The 16,437-nt window shown below is 35.3% G+C and overlaps 1 protein-coding gene across 3 annotated transcripts in view; it reads right to left on the bottom strand.

Moving 5' to 3' along the window:
* Positions 1–849: 849 nt before the first annotated feature.
* PTPMT1 (protein tyrosine phosphatase, mitochondrial 1) overlaps positions 850–16,437 on the bottom strand; it is a 39,900-nt gene continuing 24,312 nt past the window's right edge. For all 3 annotated transcript variants that reach the window (XM_069841632.1, XM_069841635.1, XM_069841634.1), the window contains one exon: positions 850–4,649. In XM_069841632.1, the coding sequence (XP_069697733.1) occupies positions 4,527–4,649 (123 nt within the window). In that variant the 3' untranslated portion in view covers positions 850–4,526. The remainder of the gene's footprint in view (positions 4,650–16,437) is intronic.

Raw genomic sequence — 16,437 nt, 5'->3', positions numbered from 1 at the left:
GTATAAGCTCTGTCCACAAAATATAAAGCTATTTCGAATATCTCGAGAATGGGTTGTTCGACCTTATTGTAACTTGGAGCCAGTATGGGGGGATCTTACTGCTCAAATGCCAATGATTGCCATTAGGTGAGCTTGTGTACTGTGTGACTGTCACATTCAATATTACCGTATCTAGTGAATCTGTATCTAGTTTTTCATCCCAGCTGGACATTCGTCCATAATAACCATTTGAATGGTTAAGAGGACTTTCGAGGATAATTCAGTAAGTGAATCTCTGATAAGATTGTGGTAGGCCTACCAATGCATCAAAGATGACTAAGAATCCATTGAATGTGAGATATGTTCTGTAAGATCTTCAATAAGCATAATACTAGAAAAACATTGAATGTGTACAGACGGTAACCAAAGAAAATATACATTTGACAGTGTGAGGAATAGAAGCTCCAGAGATTCCACTAACTGTTATTTCAGAGATTTTTGAGGAGGATCTTGGCAAAAAAAATTCATGACAATGCACCCGACCATTCTTTTCTCATGCAGGGTTTTTACACAAAATACCACATCTGCCAGGTCTGTCAGCCCTCTTATAGTTCATATTTGGCTTCCTGCAACTTCTAGCTTTTCCCAAAGCTAAAACCGTCATTTAAAGAGAAGAGACTGCAGATCCTGGATAGGATTAAGGAGAATGCAATAAGGCCACTGAAGGTTATCCCGAAAGACAGTTTTTCAGACTATTTTGAAAAGTGGATGGGATACTGAGACAAGTGTGAGAGGTCCTGAAAGGAGTACTTTGAAGGGAGCTGATCTAGGAGGCTACTTTTTTATATTAAGTGACTGATACTCACATAGTAAATGAAAATTAAGTATATTTACAATAAAAAAGACCAAGGAACAATATAATACTCTCGAATCATTCTTATTTTCGAGATGAGGGATAATCAAAATAATTATGTACTATTTCTGAAAAATATCAATTTAAATTACAATTATGACATGATGCATTAGCTGGTTTTTAAGTACCATAACATAATTTATCCTATGACATATACAAACTATCTGACTGGAACCAATGTCTTAAATGTTTACGGACTGCTTCTCAACAAAGATTGTATGTATGTCTTTTGTTTATTCTTCGTCTTCTTATGCAGTGGCCTTGCACCATGGTGATAACCAGAACTAGGATGTATACAGTATACAATAAAACTGGCTAAATATGTACATACATGAGCTAAAGAGTTTCAAAATATGGAGTGAAATATGGACTAAAATTTTATAAAAATGGCGCAAAATAATGTAATCTCTTTTTTGTATCAGATTTTCATACTTACATGAAATCGTAATTTTACAGATGATGACTTACGATTTGGTGGTATTTTAACTGCTCAACATTTTGAATGAACAAATACATAAACCACACTGAAGACGCACTCAAAGCTCATACACGACTGTTGAGGTTTGTGAACTACAGATAAGCTAAACTCTTCTCTATGAATGGTAAAGACTTGACCAGGCGACAATCTTAGACTGATTGATTCTAATTGCAACTGTCACATTACTCGCAATGTGCAGGAAAAAAACTTGATTATTCTATTTATACAAATTATGAGTTTCATATTGAGCCATTCCAGCCGGCTCAGTCAGCTGATATTCCATCAACAGCATCTTTTTCATCAGCATATTTACAGGCATTTGCTTTCATATCTGTAACGTCATAGCAGCATGGGTAAGGTAAGCGAGGAGAGGAGAAAACCTAGTCATCTTGGATAGTTAAATTCTAAGCCACAGACACTCAGAAGGGTCGCAGCAAGTGAGACAGACACAGCAAGTGAGTAGTAATCCAAAGGGATTTGTTCAGTTCGAATGTTCCAGACTAGGAACATAAATATGGGGTATTGTAACTTGGGTTTTGTCCAGTAGGAAAGTATAGACATTTGTACCATAGTATGATAGGAAGACTCCTCCTCGTTTACTAATCCAATATCAAGATTATTGTAAGACTGTACAGCAGGCGTTCTCAACTTGGTGCTCGTGAGCACCATACTGTTCTTTTAATGACATTTGGTGCTCTCGTCATGCGAGTAAAAAAGCGCTCACAAGCACGAATGCTTCTCAGATCCTTTTTTCAATGCAAACTTTGTTGTACGAGTCAGAGCAAACAGTGTTCCTATCCATTCATTATACTATTTTAGCGACCAAATACACTTCCCGTATTTCATGATGTATAATCGTTTTCTATTCAGTGTGGACTTGCTCAGAAAAATCAAGATTATTCAAGAGAATAATATTGCTGCTTGCAAGAAACTTCAATATAGATCTCCAGTCCTCCTTAGCGCTGAAATGTTTTAAAAGTAGAAATTCATAGCCATTCATGGTGCTCACAACCTTAAAAGGTTGAGAATCCTTGCTGTACAGGATTATATTTTCTTGATTGCAAGCCAATAGTAAGATTCTGTACTGTATTTCGCACATTTGAATGTATCTTCAGGAAAGTTCTGTGCCGATTGGCCGTTATTAAGTTCTTGTTATTTATATTCACTTTTTTTAATGGCCATTATTACGTTCTTGTCATTCATATTCACTTTTTTTAATATTATCTATTTAATTATTACTATTAAATTATTATATATCATATTTATACTTCTTTTGTATTTTCTATTTAATTATATACTAATTAATTTTATTTGAAGGAAATAAAGCGATAGGTTTGGAAGTAAATCCCGAAAAGACAAAGTATATGATTTTGTCTGGTGACCAGAATATTGTACGAAATGGAAATATAAAAATTGGAAATTTATCCTTCAAAGAGGTGGAAAAATACAAGTATCTTGGAGCAACAGTAACAAATATAAATGACACTCGGGAGGAAATTAAATGCAGAATAAATATGGGAAATGCCTATTATTATTCAGTTGAGAAGCTTTTGTCATCTAGTCTGCTGTCAAATTTATAAAATAGTTATATTACCGGTTGTTCTGTATGGTTGTGAAACTTGGACTCTCACTTTGAGAGAGGAACAGAGATTAAGGGTGTTTCAGAATAAGGTTCTTAGGAAAATATTTGGGGCTAAGAGGGATGAAGTTACAGGAGAATGGAGAAAGTTACACAATGCATAACTGCACATATTGTATTCTTCACCCGATATAATTAGAAACATTAAATCCAGACATTTGAGATGGGGAGGGCATGGGCGAATCTAGAAACGCATATAGAGTGTTAGTTGGGAGGTGGGTGGGGAAAAAGACTTTTGGAGAGGTTGAGACCTAGATGGGACGATAATATTAAAATGGATTTGAGGAAAGTGGGATATGATGATACAGACTGGATTAATCTTGCACAGGATAGGGACCGATGGCAGGCTTATGTGAGGGCGACAATGAACCTCCTGGTTCCTTAAAAGTCGTAAGTAAGGAAGTATATACTAATTAATATCTAGCCTTGGTTTATTTCTGCTCGTTTCCACTGTGCTATATTGGTCAAATCCTTACTCACCTTTAACATCTGGTTTTGTAGAACATACCCAATATGCTTGTGAGACGATGTGACAACTCAACATTTAGTAAATATGAATCTCTTTTTAATTAATTTCATATTTTAAGGAGCAGGGCTCTCATTCAGAGGGTCTTAACTTCAAATCCTCAGAATGCCAGAATCTAAGATTTGAAATACTGATGCTAATAAAATAAATTTTTCACGATTCTCTAACAAGAATAACTTTGAAATCATAAAATACTGAACATATTTAAAATAAAATGTTAAATCATATAGAAAAATGTGACTTTTCCTCAAATATGTAAGAATATGTACTATACCAAGAAATATGGCCAAATATGGAAATAAAATACGTTTTAAATCACTCCAAATATCCTAATTCGTAAATATATGACAAAATTTTAACTGTAGGTAATGAAAAAAAAAAAAACCAAACAAACAAACAAACAAACAAAAACAAATATGCATTTTCATAGAAATCCCAGCCCTGGTGATCACATAGCTGTCATGCACTTTGTCTACCACAACTCTGTGTGTTCGAATCCTCGATCTTTCGGTAAGAAACTGTCACCTGATTGGACTATAACTGGGTCCTAAAATTTTGTATACAGGCTTATGACAGTGAAACTAGGCAACATTTATACAGCTACAAAAGTAGCAAACTTCATTCATTGCTTTTTCCAGGAAGGATAATAACTTTCCAGTAACTAATACATCCAAAGAATCTTATTGTACTTATTATCTTACAGTATGAATACTGCCAAATTTGCTTCCTAAAATAATACATGTATTTTAAAAATAACATTAAGTAATTATGTGCAAGTGTTTAAAAGTAAACAAGTAAATGTGTATCATATCACTAAGGAAGGTCTTTTACATTAACTATAAAACTGGAAAGGATAATTTCGTACAATATTCACTGTGAAAGAGAAATGGGATTTATTACAGTACATGTAAGTTATAAAAACACTTCATCTTCACCATAAAGAGAAAGTCAATGGTAAGACAGACCACATGAATGGTGACACATTCAGCTGTCACCTATCCACATTCTTCTCGTAGAAGATATTCAATGCTTGCCACTGCTTTGAACGCAGTAAGATGTGTGGACGGCATTTCTGCATGTAACGGACAGCTTCTTCAGGTTTCCAGTCATTCTTCTGTAAATTTAAAACATTTTATGTATATAATTTATAATGTAACTATTAGTGTCAAATTTTAACTCTGATGTACAAAATTAAAATACAGTTTAACTTTGTTGTAACAATATTGGTTTATATGACACTTCATTTAGAGCATCAAATATTCTGTGATATCAAGTAATTTTTCGTAAGATAATTCTTTTCTGCCTTGCCTAGTACTATATGCATAAATTCATCTACTTTCCATATAACGTCACAACCAGTCTTCATGTTCAATGTGTGGGCACACTATTAGCCAAATAACTATTCTCCTGCCTCTCTTACTATGAAGTGGTAGTAAACAAAAGCACATAATGTAATGTATTCCTCTGCAAGGTGCTGCGTTCTATTGGTCTTTACATTCGTACCATCAATCAAGCAAAGGTTTCATTTTCAAATTAATTTAAGCATGCTGATGATACTGTGTTAATAGCAAATGACGAAGATGATTACAAAGGCTGTTACACCAATTTAATAAAATAAATAAAAGCATGTTTATAGCAAAATGACTTACAAGATGTAAATTGGAATTGAAGGTGTCTCAATTGAATAAGCGAAGCAGTTTAACTACTTAGGAACTATTATCACCAACTATAAAGATCTAACCTCAAAAGTAAAGAGCCAGTTATGAAGGTGGCAAGATGGCAGGATCCCTACAAGATGTTGCATGGAGGAAAAAATATATGATAACTGAAGAAAAAATCAAAATATATAAGACAATGATACGTCCAGTGATGACATATGCATCCAAAACCAGAGCAGAAACAAAAAGAACGAAGGAGAAAATCAATAGGCCTACAGTGAAAATGAATGTATTTAAAAAAATCCAGGGAGACAGAAGGACAAATGAGTCAATAACAGAACAGTGTGATAATATACAAGATATATGACTAAGTGGATGAAAATAAGGAAAAGAGAGTGGAAAGCATACGGTACGTGGAACAAATGAACCCAGCAAGACTTTTACAGACCCAGAAATAAAAATTTGGGTCACCTGAATTTTCCAAGTTCCAGTTATAACATATTATGCATGCTCAGTGCTTACTGAAATATGTTATAACTGGAACTTGGAAAATTCAGACAGCCCAAATTTTGTTTCTGGGTCTGTACGAATTTGTAAACAAGGACTACCATCAGGGATAAGACTCCCAAGATGACCACCCGAGAGGAGACAACAGTTGGTCCACTACTTCCACAGAATGAGGCCAAATAAACAGGACAAAACCCTATTCAAATGAAGAACAAGATCAACTTATTGAAAAGTTAAGACAGACAGTACCGGGTATGTAATTTAAAAAATAAGCTCGGCAAGTTTTCAGAAACAAACCAGAAGAGAAAAAACAAAATTGAAAACCAACCAAGTTGCCGAAGTTAAAGAAGCAACTGAAGAAGGTGGTTTGAAACTCTCAAAGCAGAACTCCTTAAATGAGTCCAGGCTTTCGGGAAACAAGAATGTAAACTCCATTAAATCGCATTGAAAATCTGCATACTGTTGACATGACCACGGTTCAGAACAATACTATAACTATCACTATTGGCACTGCCAGTATTGTCCTGAACCATCGATTTCATCAACAAATCTCAAATAACATCATAATATGCTCGGCATATTTATATTCTTCGTACTCAATCAGTAATGTATAATTAACCAAACAATGTTCAACTAATATCATTTTAATTGCATTAGTATTATCAGTCCTGACTTCAGGTCTTTCTCAGAAAACTTATATAAGACATCTATAATAATCCATGGCGCTACAGCCCGCGAAGGGCCTAGACCGACCAGCCGGCCGCTGGCCTCACGCCCACATGCCGAAGCAGAGGTGGACGATCATCCAACCAGAATGGAGGTATCGTGTGGTTAGCACAATGATCCCCCCAGCCATTATAGCTGGTATTCGCAACCGGATTTCACTACCTATCATAGCTCCCCAAGTGCATCATGATGCTGGGTGGACACCGGTCCCATACACTGGCCGAAATTTCATGAGAAAATTTCTTCCCCCATGAGGACTCGAACCAGTGCGCATTCTGTAATGCGAGTCCTAGGCGAGATGCCTTAGACCGTGATGCCATGGCGCGGGACATAAGACATCTATACTAATAACAAATCTGTAACCAACATTTTTCTGGTAATTTTCGCTTTTCCAAAAATAATTGGTGTTAACATGTATAATTAACCATCCTGAGACCAAAAAATCGCATTTTTGAAATTTTTGTTTGTATGTCTGTCTGTCTGAATGTTTGTTACCTTTTCACATGATAATGGCTGAACCGATTTTTATGAAAATTGGTATATAAATTAAGTTAGTTTCCACTTAGATTTTAGGCTAAATGGCATTCAAAATAATTTATTTAAAAGGGGTGTTATAAGGTGGTCTGAATTAAATCGAAATATCTTGCTATTATTAATTTTTATGAAAATGTTACATAACAAAATTTCCTTTAAAAACTGTTTCCAATATGTTTTATTCTACGAAAAATTTTGATAGGACTGATATGTACGAGTTTTAAAATAACTGCATTTTATCAGTCCCACTTCAGACTAATAGGCTATAATGAAGTGAAAATAAACGACTGTCTATTTAAGCCGACCTTGCACAACAACTGGAAGATATTCATTTAATGCTATTTTTATATGGATATAATTGTATTGTATGATGTGAATATATAAATGTTAATCAATATTAATATATAGAAAATGTTTTTATGTTTGTATGAAGTAATCTCAGAAGCTACTCTGCCAATTTAGATAATTCTTTCACCATTGAGAAGTGTAGTTTCTCTAGATGGGCATAATCAGAGCCACCTTCAGTTACCAGCTGGAGCGTGGGTAGGTTTGGCAACGCTGAGTGGAGCGGGCAGAGGCGAAATAAAGGCATGCCATTTGATGTTTTAGTGCTTTGATTTCGTTGTCACGTGTACATTTTCGACATTAAATGATACAAAACTAAAGTGCATACGATCAAGATTCAGTGTATTGATATACGTAATTTATTATGGAATCCGAAATGGTATTTTATTTGAGTTTCAGAATACCACGTAAGTACTTGCATACAGCCACTTATAACTTAAAAAAATTAAAAGCATACGTGTTTTTTATTGATGGTACAAGAGAAGATAAATAAATACTTACAGAAATGTTACTTGTACCAAAAATGAAAAAAATAACTACGTACTTTCGCAATACCCTATTCCTAAATTGACAGTGTTTTGCTGCTTTATGTTGTTTCATCTCTGACGTGAAAGGTCTAGGATATCATATACATTTTAATTTCATGTGATTGTAGTGCTTTTCTATAAATATTTCAGATGCCCCAGAAGCCAGTTTTAGTTTGAACCTCGCCAGTCATTGTAACAATACTGTTATCCTAAATTATTTGTTATAAATTTTTTAAAATATAATTTTAAATAGGCCCAGTATAAAGATCAATGAAAAAATGAAGAAACATACCTTCAACATAATATGTAACAAAACACATCATTATCTATTAAGTATGTACCAATTAGCATAAACTCAGTGAACTTTAAATTCTGTAAATACGAAATGAAAAGAAACATGTTTATAACTAATTTATTACAAAAGAAATAATATTAATAAACAAACCTTGAAAACCAACAAAGTGAATGTATGTATCTACAAATTATAGGTAGTTCTGATGTATAGCAGGCATTCCGAATCTTCAACAAAACTGCAAAATTTATGGGATCACAAAACAGTATAACTTTATTGATATAGCAGGCAAGACCCAACAATTTGGCCAGACTTCTGATACACCATAAACCACAAGTAAGATTATAAAAATGTAATTTATACAATATTTAATATTTAGAAGAACTGTCAATCGCTTTGTCATTAATAATAACCATAAAAATTGCTAAGGACTGCAGCCATATTTTCATTTATTGTCTTGTTTTTATTGCCAACACGCACTCAGTTTATAATACATCAACAATTAACATTTGGTATGACAGCAAACATAATTCCATCAACACACACTTATATTGTAACATTAATTTACATTGAAAATCGGCATTAGCACCAACACATGTTATGGATCGTATGCCTCTGCTTGACAGTTAATTACAGTGTTGCTGACATATGGCTCCGGCTTGTAACTGAAGAAGGCTCTGGCATAATGCTATAGCCATTACGGTAACTCCCGAGTGAATCAAGGACTGAGGAAGAATTAAAATAGATCCTTACGCACAGGAAACTTGATATTCTGTCGCAATATTGTATTACTTGATTATTTAAACTTTATTTCGCCTACATAAAATACTCTAATTTTATATATTTCAATGTCTTTTTGTTCACAGAACATAATAGTAGTTTTACGAGTTTTGTCGTAAAGATGAGTATTTTCCCTGGACCAAAAATACATTGGAGTTTTTTTTTTTTACCAATGGTGGGTACTTGACTTACGTCATTCATCCATATGAAGCCATGTAGACCAATTTACCGACAGAGTCCTTGCCCAGGGTGCGCCATAGGAGCCTGGTCTACATTACATGAGCAATGAGATGATTATGGAGATTTATTGGGATGCCACAGGGGAACTGGAACTTCCCGAAGAAAACCCCTGTGTACCTGGACCACGGGCTTGCCCAACCCAAGTAATAAATTGGGGGCACATATGGATTAAAAATGAGTATTTTACCGCTGAGCTCAATGGAGCTGAATCATTTTACAAAGTGTCGCGAAATGGTGTTCTTACATTCATAATTTACCCATATCCATTGCCTGTGTTTCCTAAAATAATGTAAAATAATATTTATGTACCAAAATCATTTACATATTTTTTATTTACATAAACAATGATGCAGAACCGAGAGAGTTGGCTCAGATGGTAGCATTTGAGACTTGCATTCGGGATCAAACTGACTGGAGCTTTTCATGATTTCCCTTAGTCACAAAGGCAAATGATTCATCACCACCTTAATCACCAATACCAAAAATAGTAATCGAAATCTATAATCAGTTACATGAACACAAGCCATCTACAACACACAACAAAACAGGAACTCAACAAGAGTAAAAACAGCCTACCACCCACACATTCTAAACATGCGACATGACCACAGATGTTAAAGCGTGTATAAATAAACATAACAAAGAAAAAATTGTGCACAGTGCGGCCAACATAAAAAATTATCATCCACACCTGTGGAATAATGGTTAGCATGTCTGACAGTGAAACCAAGTGGCCTGGGTTCGAATCCCGGTTGGGACAAGTTACCTGGTTGAGGTCTTACCCAATATGAGCAAATGCTGGGTACCTATTGGTGCTGGATCCCAGACTCATTTCACCTTCATTTCATTCAGATGCTAAAGAACCTGAGATGTTGATGCAGCATCGTAAAATAACCCACTGTTCTATTCTAAAAAATTATATTCTTACACAATCCACGTTATATTGACATTAGTTTGGAGTGATTTATTAAAGGATGCATTCAAGACTAATTTAGAAAAATGTTAAATTATGCTTGCACCAAAAATGAATGTTCCCTGAATCAAATGACCCTATTTTAATGATGTGCATATAATAACAAATAAGAAACATGTTAAAGGAATTATCCTTGCACCAAATGATTGCTCTCTGGACCAAAATGATCGTATTTTAATTATTTAAATACAATTTCAATTAATTAACATGTTAAATGATTTATCCTTCTACCAAATACGGATGTTCCCTGAAGCATATGTCCTATTTTAATTATGTAATTACTTTATAGTTTCATCTGGTATTGTATGAGGTTATTATGACTGAGATACATATTATTAATTGTACGCCATAATGATCAAGAATATATGGACTCGCACAAAGTGGGGTGGAAGTCGAGGTTTTAGAAGGCCCACAAGCCACACACAAATCGTGCTAAATATGTTACTTTGCTAATTATTCAGTATGGAGTGTTCTGCACTATACAGATCTGTTACCCATTAATTATGTAACTTCCTTAGTGATCATAGCATGTTGCTAGAGTGGTGTTACAATTCTGAGGTTATTTTCAACTATTTAAGTACGTTTTTATCCTGTGTGTGGTGTGGAAGGATATCGAAGTTGTACCTTATTCTGTAGTGTAGTTTGGACATTAATAAATTGTGTGTCCCATTTTTAATCTTTTATATACTAGATGACACTGCACAGTTGTGTCCTACTTTACCGAGAATCATGGCAGATAGCATCCAGGCTCAGCTGCCTCTTAGAAGAGCAGTAGTGCGTATGGGGCTTTGAATTCGATTTGTGCTTTGTTCACTTTAGTAGACAAATATAAGTTGTACATTGAAAATTTCGGGTAGTATTCTCTGAAAAAGTTTCTATACATTAACATTAGGTAGATAGTACATACTTCAAAGTGACAAAACAAAAGACTCAGTTATACTGAAACACTTCTGACTCGAGGCAAATAATGTCATTAATGATGCTAGATAAATAATTTTACTGTTATACTGTACTCTGTTCTATACCATTGCATAATTTTTACAGTTGGGACGGTCGTTCTGTGCCGGTGTGCTTGGTTACTTGATCAACAGAGTGAGTTTATAGAAACACGTGACTTACCGCCTCGGCTGGGATCTGCAGCGTGTAGTGACATCATCATGCGCAGTTGGTTCCAGGATGTGCGATGAACAGCGCATTCCACTCACAGTTGTCCAGTATCACTTATCACATCACACGTGTTATCATAATAAATACAAACTGATTATAAACATAACATGATATCCATGGTTCAATTATATAGCAATGAAGAGAAACAGACGCAATCAATATATCTAATCATCAGACAAACTTTCGATACCAGATATATCACCACCATTGTCGTCGTGATTTTCGTTATGATCATCATCTTCATCGTCGTCACTTTCACTACTGCTGTCTCCGCCCGTAATTATGAAGCTTTCAATTACATTTTCCATAATTCCTTCCTGTTCAATATATTCATCTTCGATTTTTTCAAAATGTTCACATACTTTTTTCCATTTTTCTACACTGATGTCATCAACCCGTTGTTGGCACAATTTCATCACTTGCTCTAATTTAAAAGTTGTGTTTTGACCGGCTACCCACTGTTTGATATCTGCCCAAATCAATTCCAATGGATTTAGCTCAGGTGAATACGGTGGCAATCTGAGTACACAATGTCCATTCATAGCTAAGAGATTGTCAATCACGTAAGTTTTATGAAGTGGCTTATGTGTTTTAATGAGCCCGTAAAGCTCCACTTTCAGCATATTTTCCTGAAACTGCACATTGTTTCTTCTAAGCCAGTCCTGCATATCACTTTTCTTTGAATTATTTGAGGGAGCTTTATGCAACTGCACGTTATGGTAAGGTGCGTTATCTATTATAAAAACAGATCTAGGGGGCAAATTCGGAATCAACTTTTCCGTTATCCACTTCTGGTAATTGTTGGCATTCATTTCATGACGGTAGTCTCCAGTTTTCCTGTTCGATTTAAACATCAGAAATGCACCAGGTACAAAACCCGCTCGACCCCCTGCATGAACAATAATAAGCCTAGGTCCTTTCGAAATAGGCGCCAGTAAACCTGAGGTTTTGTCATCACTCCAATTTTTTGGTCTTGTATGCGTGCTATGAATATACGTTTCATCCTCGTATATTAGAGGCCTACCTTCTTCTCTGTATTTCTTTATTGCACGTAAATATGATACATGCTGTTCTCGAATATCATGCCTTTCCTGTAATACCGCTTTATTATTTCTTGTCTTCTTCCATTTAAACCCCATATCACGTAAAATGATCTTTAAACTTGTACTACCGCCGTTAAAGTTTATGGCATCTTTTAGTTTAGGTAGCAGTTTACTGACAGTGGGCACTGTTTTGTCATTTATATAAAAATTATAAATTGTCTGTCGTATAACTCTTTTATCAAAATCATCAACATCTGTGATGCGTTTCGGTACACGATGAACTTTACCGGGCGTTCCAAAAGAGGTCCCTTCTTCCTCACACTGTTTCCCTTCTTTAATTATCTTTCTCATTGTTCTTTCGGGCACTTTAGTTGCTGTACTCACTCGTTCTTGCACCTTTTTTAGCGGTATTAAAAAGTCTCCAGAAGCTGCTTCACTCTTCATGAAAGAATGTATATTGTTCACAACTTCCCGAGTTTGGCTATGCAGTGTTTTTGCGCCAAGTTTAGACTGAATAGGAGGCATTTTAGTCTACACAAACACACACAACTGCAATTTGCCATGATAATAAATAAACAATATGAATATGAACTAACTAAACTAACAAACAGCAATTATCACGCACGTGGCAGGACGACGTTACACAGCCAAGGCTTTCTGCGAGACTGGCCACTTGCCATATTCTGCGCATGCGCAAGAGTGTAGGCTCACTGGCTAGCTACCACATGATTCTCACCGGCACAGAACGAACGTCCCAACTGTACAAGTTATTTGTCTGCTCTAGGACTAATCACGAAGTCAACATGGCAGAACGATTATTCATTTCTAAGTAATTGATTAACTAGTGGACTTACTCGTGTTAATTATGTAAGTCTGTGCGGCTTACAGCTGTTTCGGTGCTTCATCACACCATCATCAGAGCCTACTAGATCTCGGCATCATCTCGTACTTCTCTGCCTGTTGTGTGGGTGCATTTGATTGTTGAAAAGTGGAGTCAAATAGTGTGTGTCAATTACTTATATTCAAGCGTTAAAAGTAGTGTACGCAAGATTCAAAATTGATAATCATTTCTGATTGTGCTCAGATTGCAGCTAGAATAGAGGTGTGGTAGTCGCCAATAATGGTGCAAAGATGGTGGAATCAGGAGAAGGGGATACACACGATAATGGATGTCAAAACAATTAAGAGACTACATGAATTTAATGCATGTTATTCACCAGAATGGTGCTGGGTGTCCACAGACAGTTGTCACAGAAAAGGCTAAACCTGAGACCGCTACAAATGGAAATCAATTTCATTTATCGTATAGTATGGTTCAACAGATAAATGAAGGGATTACAATGGCGGCCATGGAAACCACAGCTTTTCCAAACACTGACATTGGAAGAATGTGACATTATGATGGAGTTCACTGAACCCATGCTAGCAAGGATAGAGGAGGAACCAGATATCATGATTAGCAGTGTTCCATGTGGGTGAGTTCGTCAGTTGCCATAATTGGGACCCTAGTGCAGAAAATCTGGATTTTACAATTGAAAAATTGCAAAAACGTCCCTCAGTCACTGTGTGGTGTGATATGCATGATGCTAGTAATCTTCTTGGCTAATATAATCTTCGTGATATGATGAATGTATAAAGGTACGTGCATATGCTAGAAACTTTTCTCTGTTCCATTGTTGCAACCTGGGATAATATGAATGATGTGCACTTCATATATGATGGGCCACTGCTCCATATTCAGCTGATATCAAAGGCATGGCTTGATAATGCTTTTCCTAGCCAGGTTATTAGGTGTCACAGAAATGTTTAGTGACCACTGGAAAGCCCAGACTTAATCCTATTGGATATTAAAGACAAAATGTACCCCAGAAAACAGTGTTATTTGGACATATTGCAAGCTATGATTAAGGTAAGGCGCCACTGGATACAGACTGGACCAGACATGAACAGACTTCACTGGACCTGACTTGAGCTGGCCTGCACCACAGCTTACAGACCGGATTGTAGCATAGCAGACTTCGTGAAGAGAATATCATGCGTGCGTCATAGATTTTATTGGATTTGAGCTCATAATCTGAAGGTTCTGAATATGAATTTGTTATAAATAGTGTACTATAGAAAAGAAAAGATATTGGTTAAGCCCGTACGCATAATAGTGGGAACAATGTTGAATTCAGACTCCCCCCCCCCCCAAAGGGAGGAATTTATACTACACCAGAGGGAAGTGGAATCGATACCGAAAGAAACAATAATTCAAATCTTACCTAACAACAGAGGCGGTCTATGTAAAAGGGAAAATAAAAATAAAAAAAAAAAAAAGAGCTTTCATTCGTTTTTTTTTTTTTTTAAGACTGCTAAATGTTAATATAAGCATTAACTAAAAGTATTAATATTTTTACGTAAAACATGATGAATACGAACTACTCTTCTATGTAAAATTGTCCCATAAAGCCGGTGTTAAGTATCCTCTTTACATAAACCATGTAAATTCAGTAGCCAAGTTGTAATAATTACTCACCGATTAGACGAATTCGTCTTCCAGTAGCTCTTCTAAAGTTTTTAGTTTAAAGTTACTGATATGAATAGGCCTATCCCACCTGTTTTAGAAGAACTTCGATGTCATTTTTAAATGCATTTCACACAGTTATAAAAATGCACCACCCTGAGTAAGATCGAAATAAAACCAATCTATGTAACAATTTATTTTAATTATTGAAAAGTCATATCAAATTGAAATTTTTTTTGTATAAATTATATTTTTATATTATTAAGCCTATATATTATTTATATTTTATATTACATATATTTTTGTTAAAAAGTTTGAAATCTTTGGTGGAGGGACATTGTGATATCCGGGGGGGGGGGGATGTTCCCTCCCATGCCACTCCCTGAATTCGTCACTAAGAGGCTAAGTCATGGTCAGTTTCATAGTTTGTTGAGACATCTAACTGGATTACAATAAAAGAAATTATACGGGAGAAGAACAATTTGATTATGATTATGTCATTCCATATTTTCATTTTCATGGTCATATTACAGTATTATAATTTTTATTATCAGTGTCATGAAGAATTGAATGATTGCTCACAAGTTCAGTAACTCTTTCTTGCTGACACAGCAATACTAGGAAAACGTACACTGTGTTGAGGTGTTGGAGGAACCGGACTCAGATTTGCAGCTGCATGTTATCTATTTAAAACAGCGGTGCTGGATTTTCCTTCTTGACTCAAGTCAGGTCCAGTCCATATCCTGTACCGCCTCACCTTTAAGAGAGGAGCGCATGCGATATGCCAGGAGACATGTTGCTATGGGCTGTGAGGAATGTTCAACCCTGCCTGCAAAAATGTGCTGCTAATGTTAGTACTTACATAAAAATTTGAAATGGTAAGAACCATAGTGCATTTTACAAGTGAAAGGAACCATGTAACGTCATTAGTGACAGAAACATACTACAATAAAAAGAGGGGTATAATTATGGATCTTCCTGTATTATAATACTAGCCGTAACTGTGCGCTCCGCTGCACCTGTTAGAAATAAATATAAAGTAATTACATAATTAAAATAGGACGTTTGATCCAGGGAACAACTTTTACAACAGCGCAAGATAATCTGCTTCGCTCATTACCCAATTTTTTTTTTGCACTGCATTTATTGCATATATATTTTATGTATTTTAACACTATTCAATTGAGCATAGTTACAATTTGAATTATAAAATAATGGATTGCTAAGCTAAAGTATTATTACTGCATACTAAATCAATACACTCTCGTTGTTCGTTAATTCTCTGATATTAAAATGAGTGTACATAAATATTATTTTAAGAAAGACAGAAAACGAATGTACAAAATAGTCTATCAAATTTTCTGTGCATAAGAAGCTATTTTAATCTTACCTGTCCTCGATTTACTCAGACGTTACTGTAATAACATTATAGCATTGTGTCCATCTAGAGAAACTACACTTTCCAATGGTGAAATAATAATTAATTATACAAATCGGTTAATTTAGCTTCTGATATTACTTCATACAAACACAGAAATATTCTCTGTAGGCTACGTTTAATAGCTTTCGATTGTTGATGTCCAAGGCCCCTGTTTCGATTGTTG

Source organism: Periplaneta americana, chromosome 12 (assembly GCF_040183065.1).
Source record: "Periplaneta americana isolate PAMFEO1 chromosome 12, P.americana_PAMFEO1_priV1, whole genome shotgun sequence".
NCBI classification, from domain to species: domain Eukaryota; kingdom Metazoa; phylum Arthropoda; class Insecta; order Blattodea; family Blattidae; genus Periplaneta; species Periplaneta americana.
Note: the sequence above shows the minus strand (reverse complement) of the source record. Positions and strands in the feature narration are given on the sequence as shown.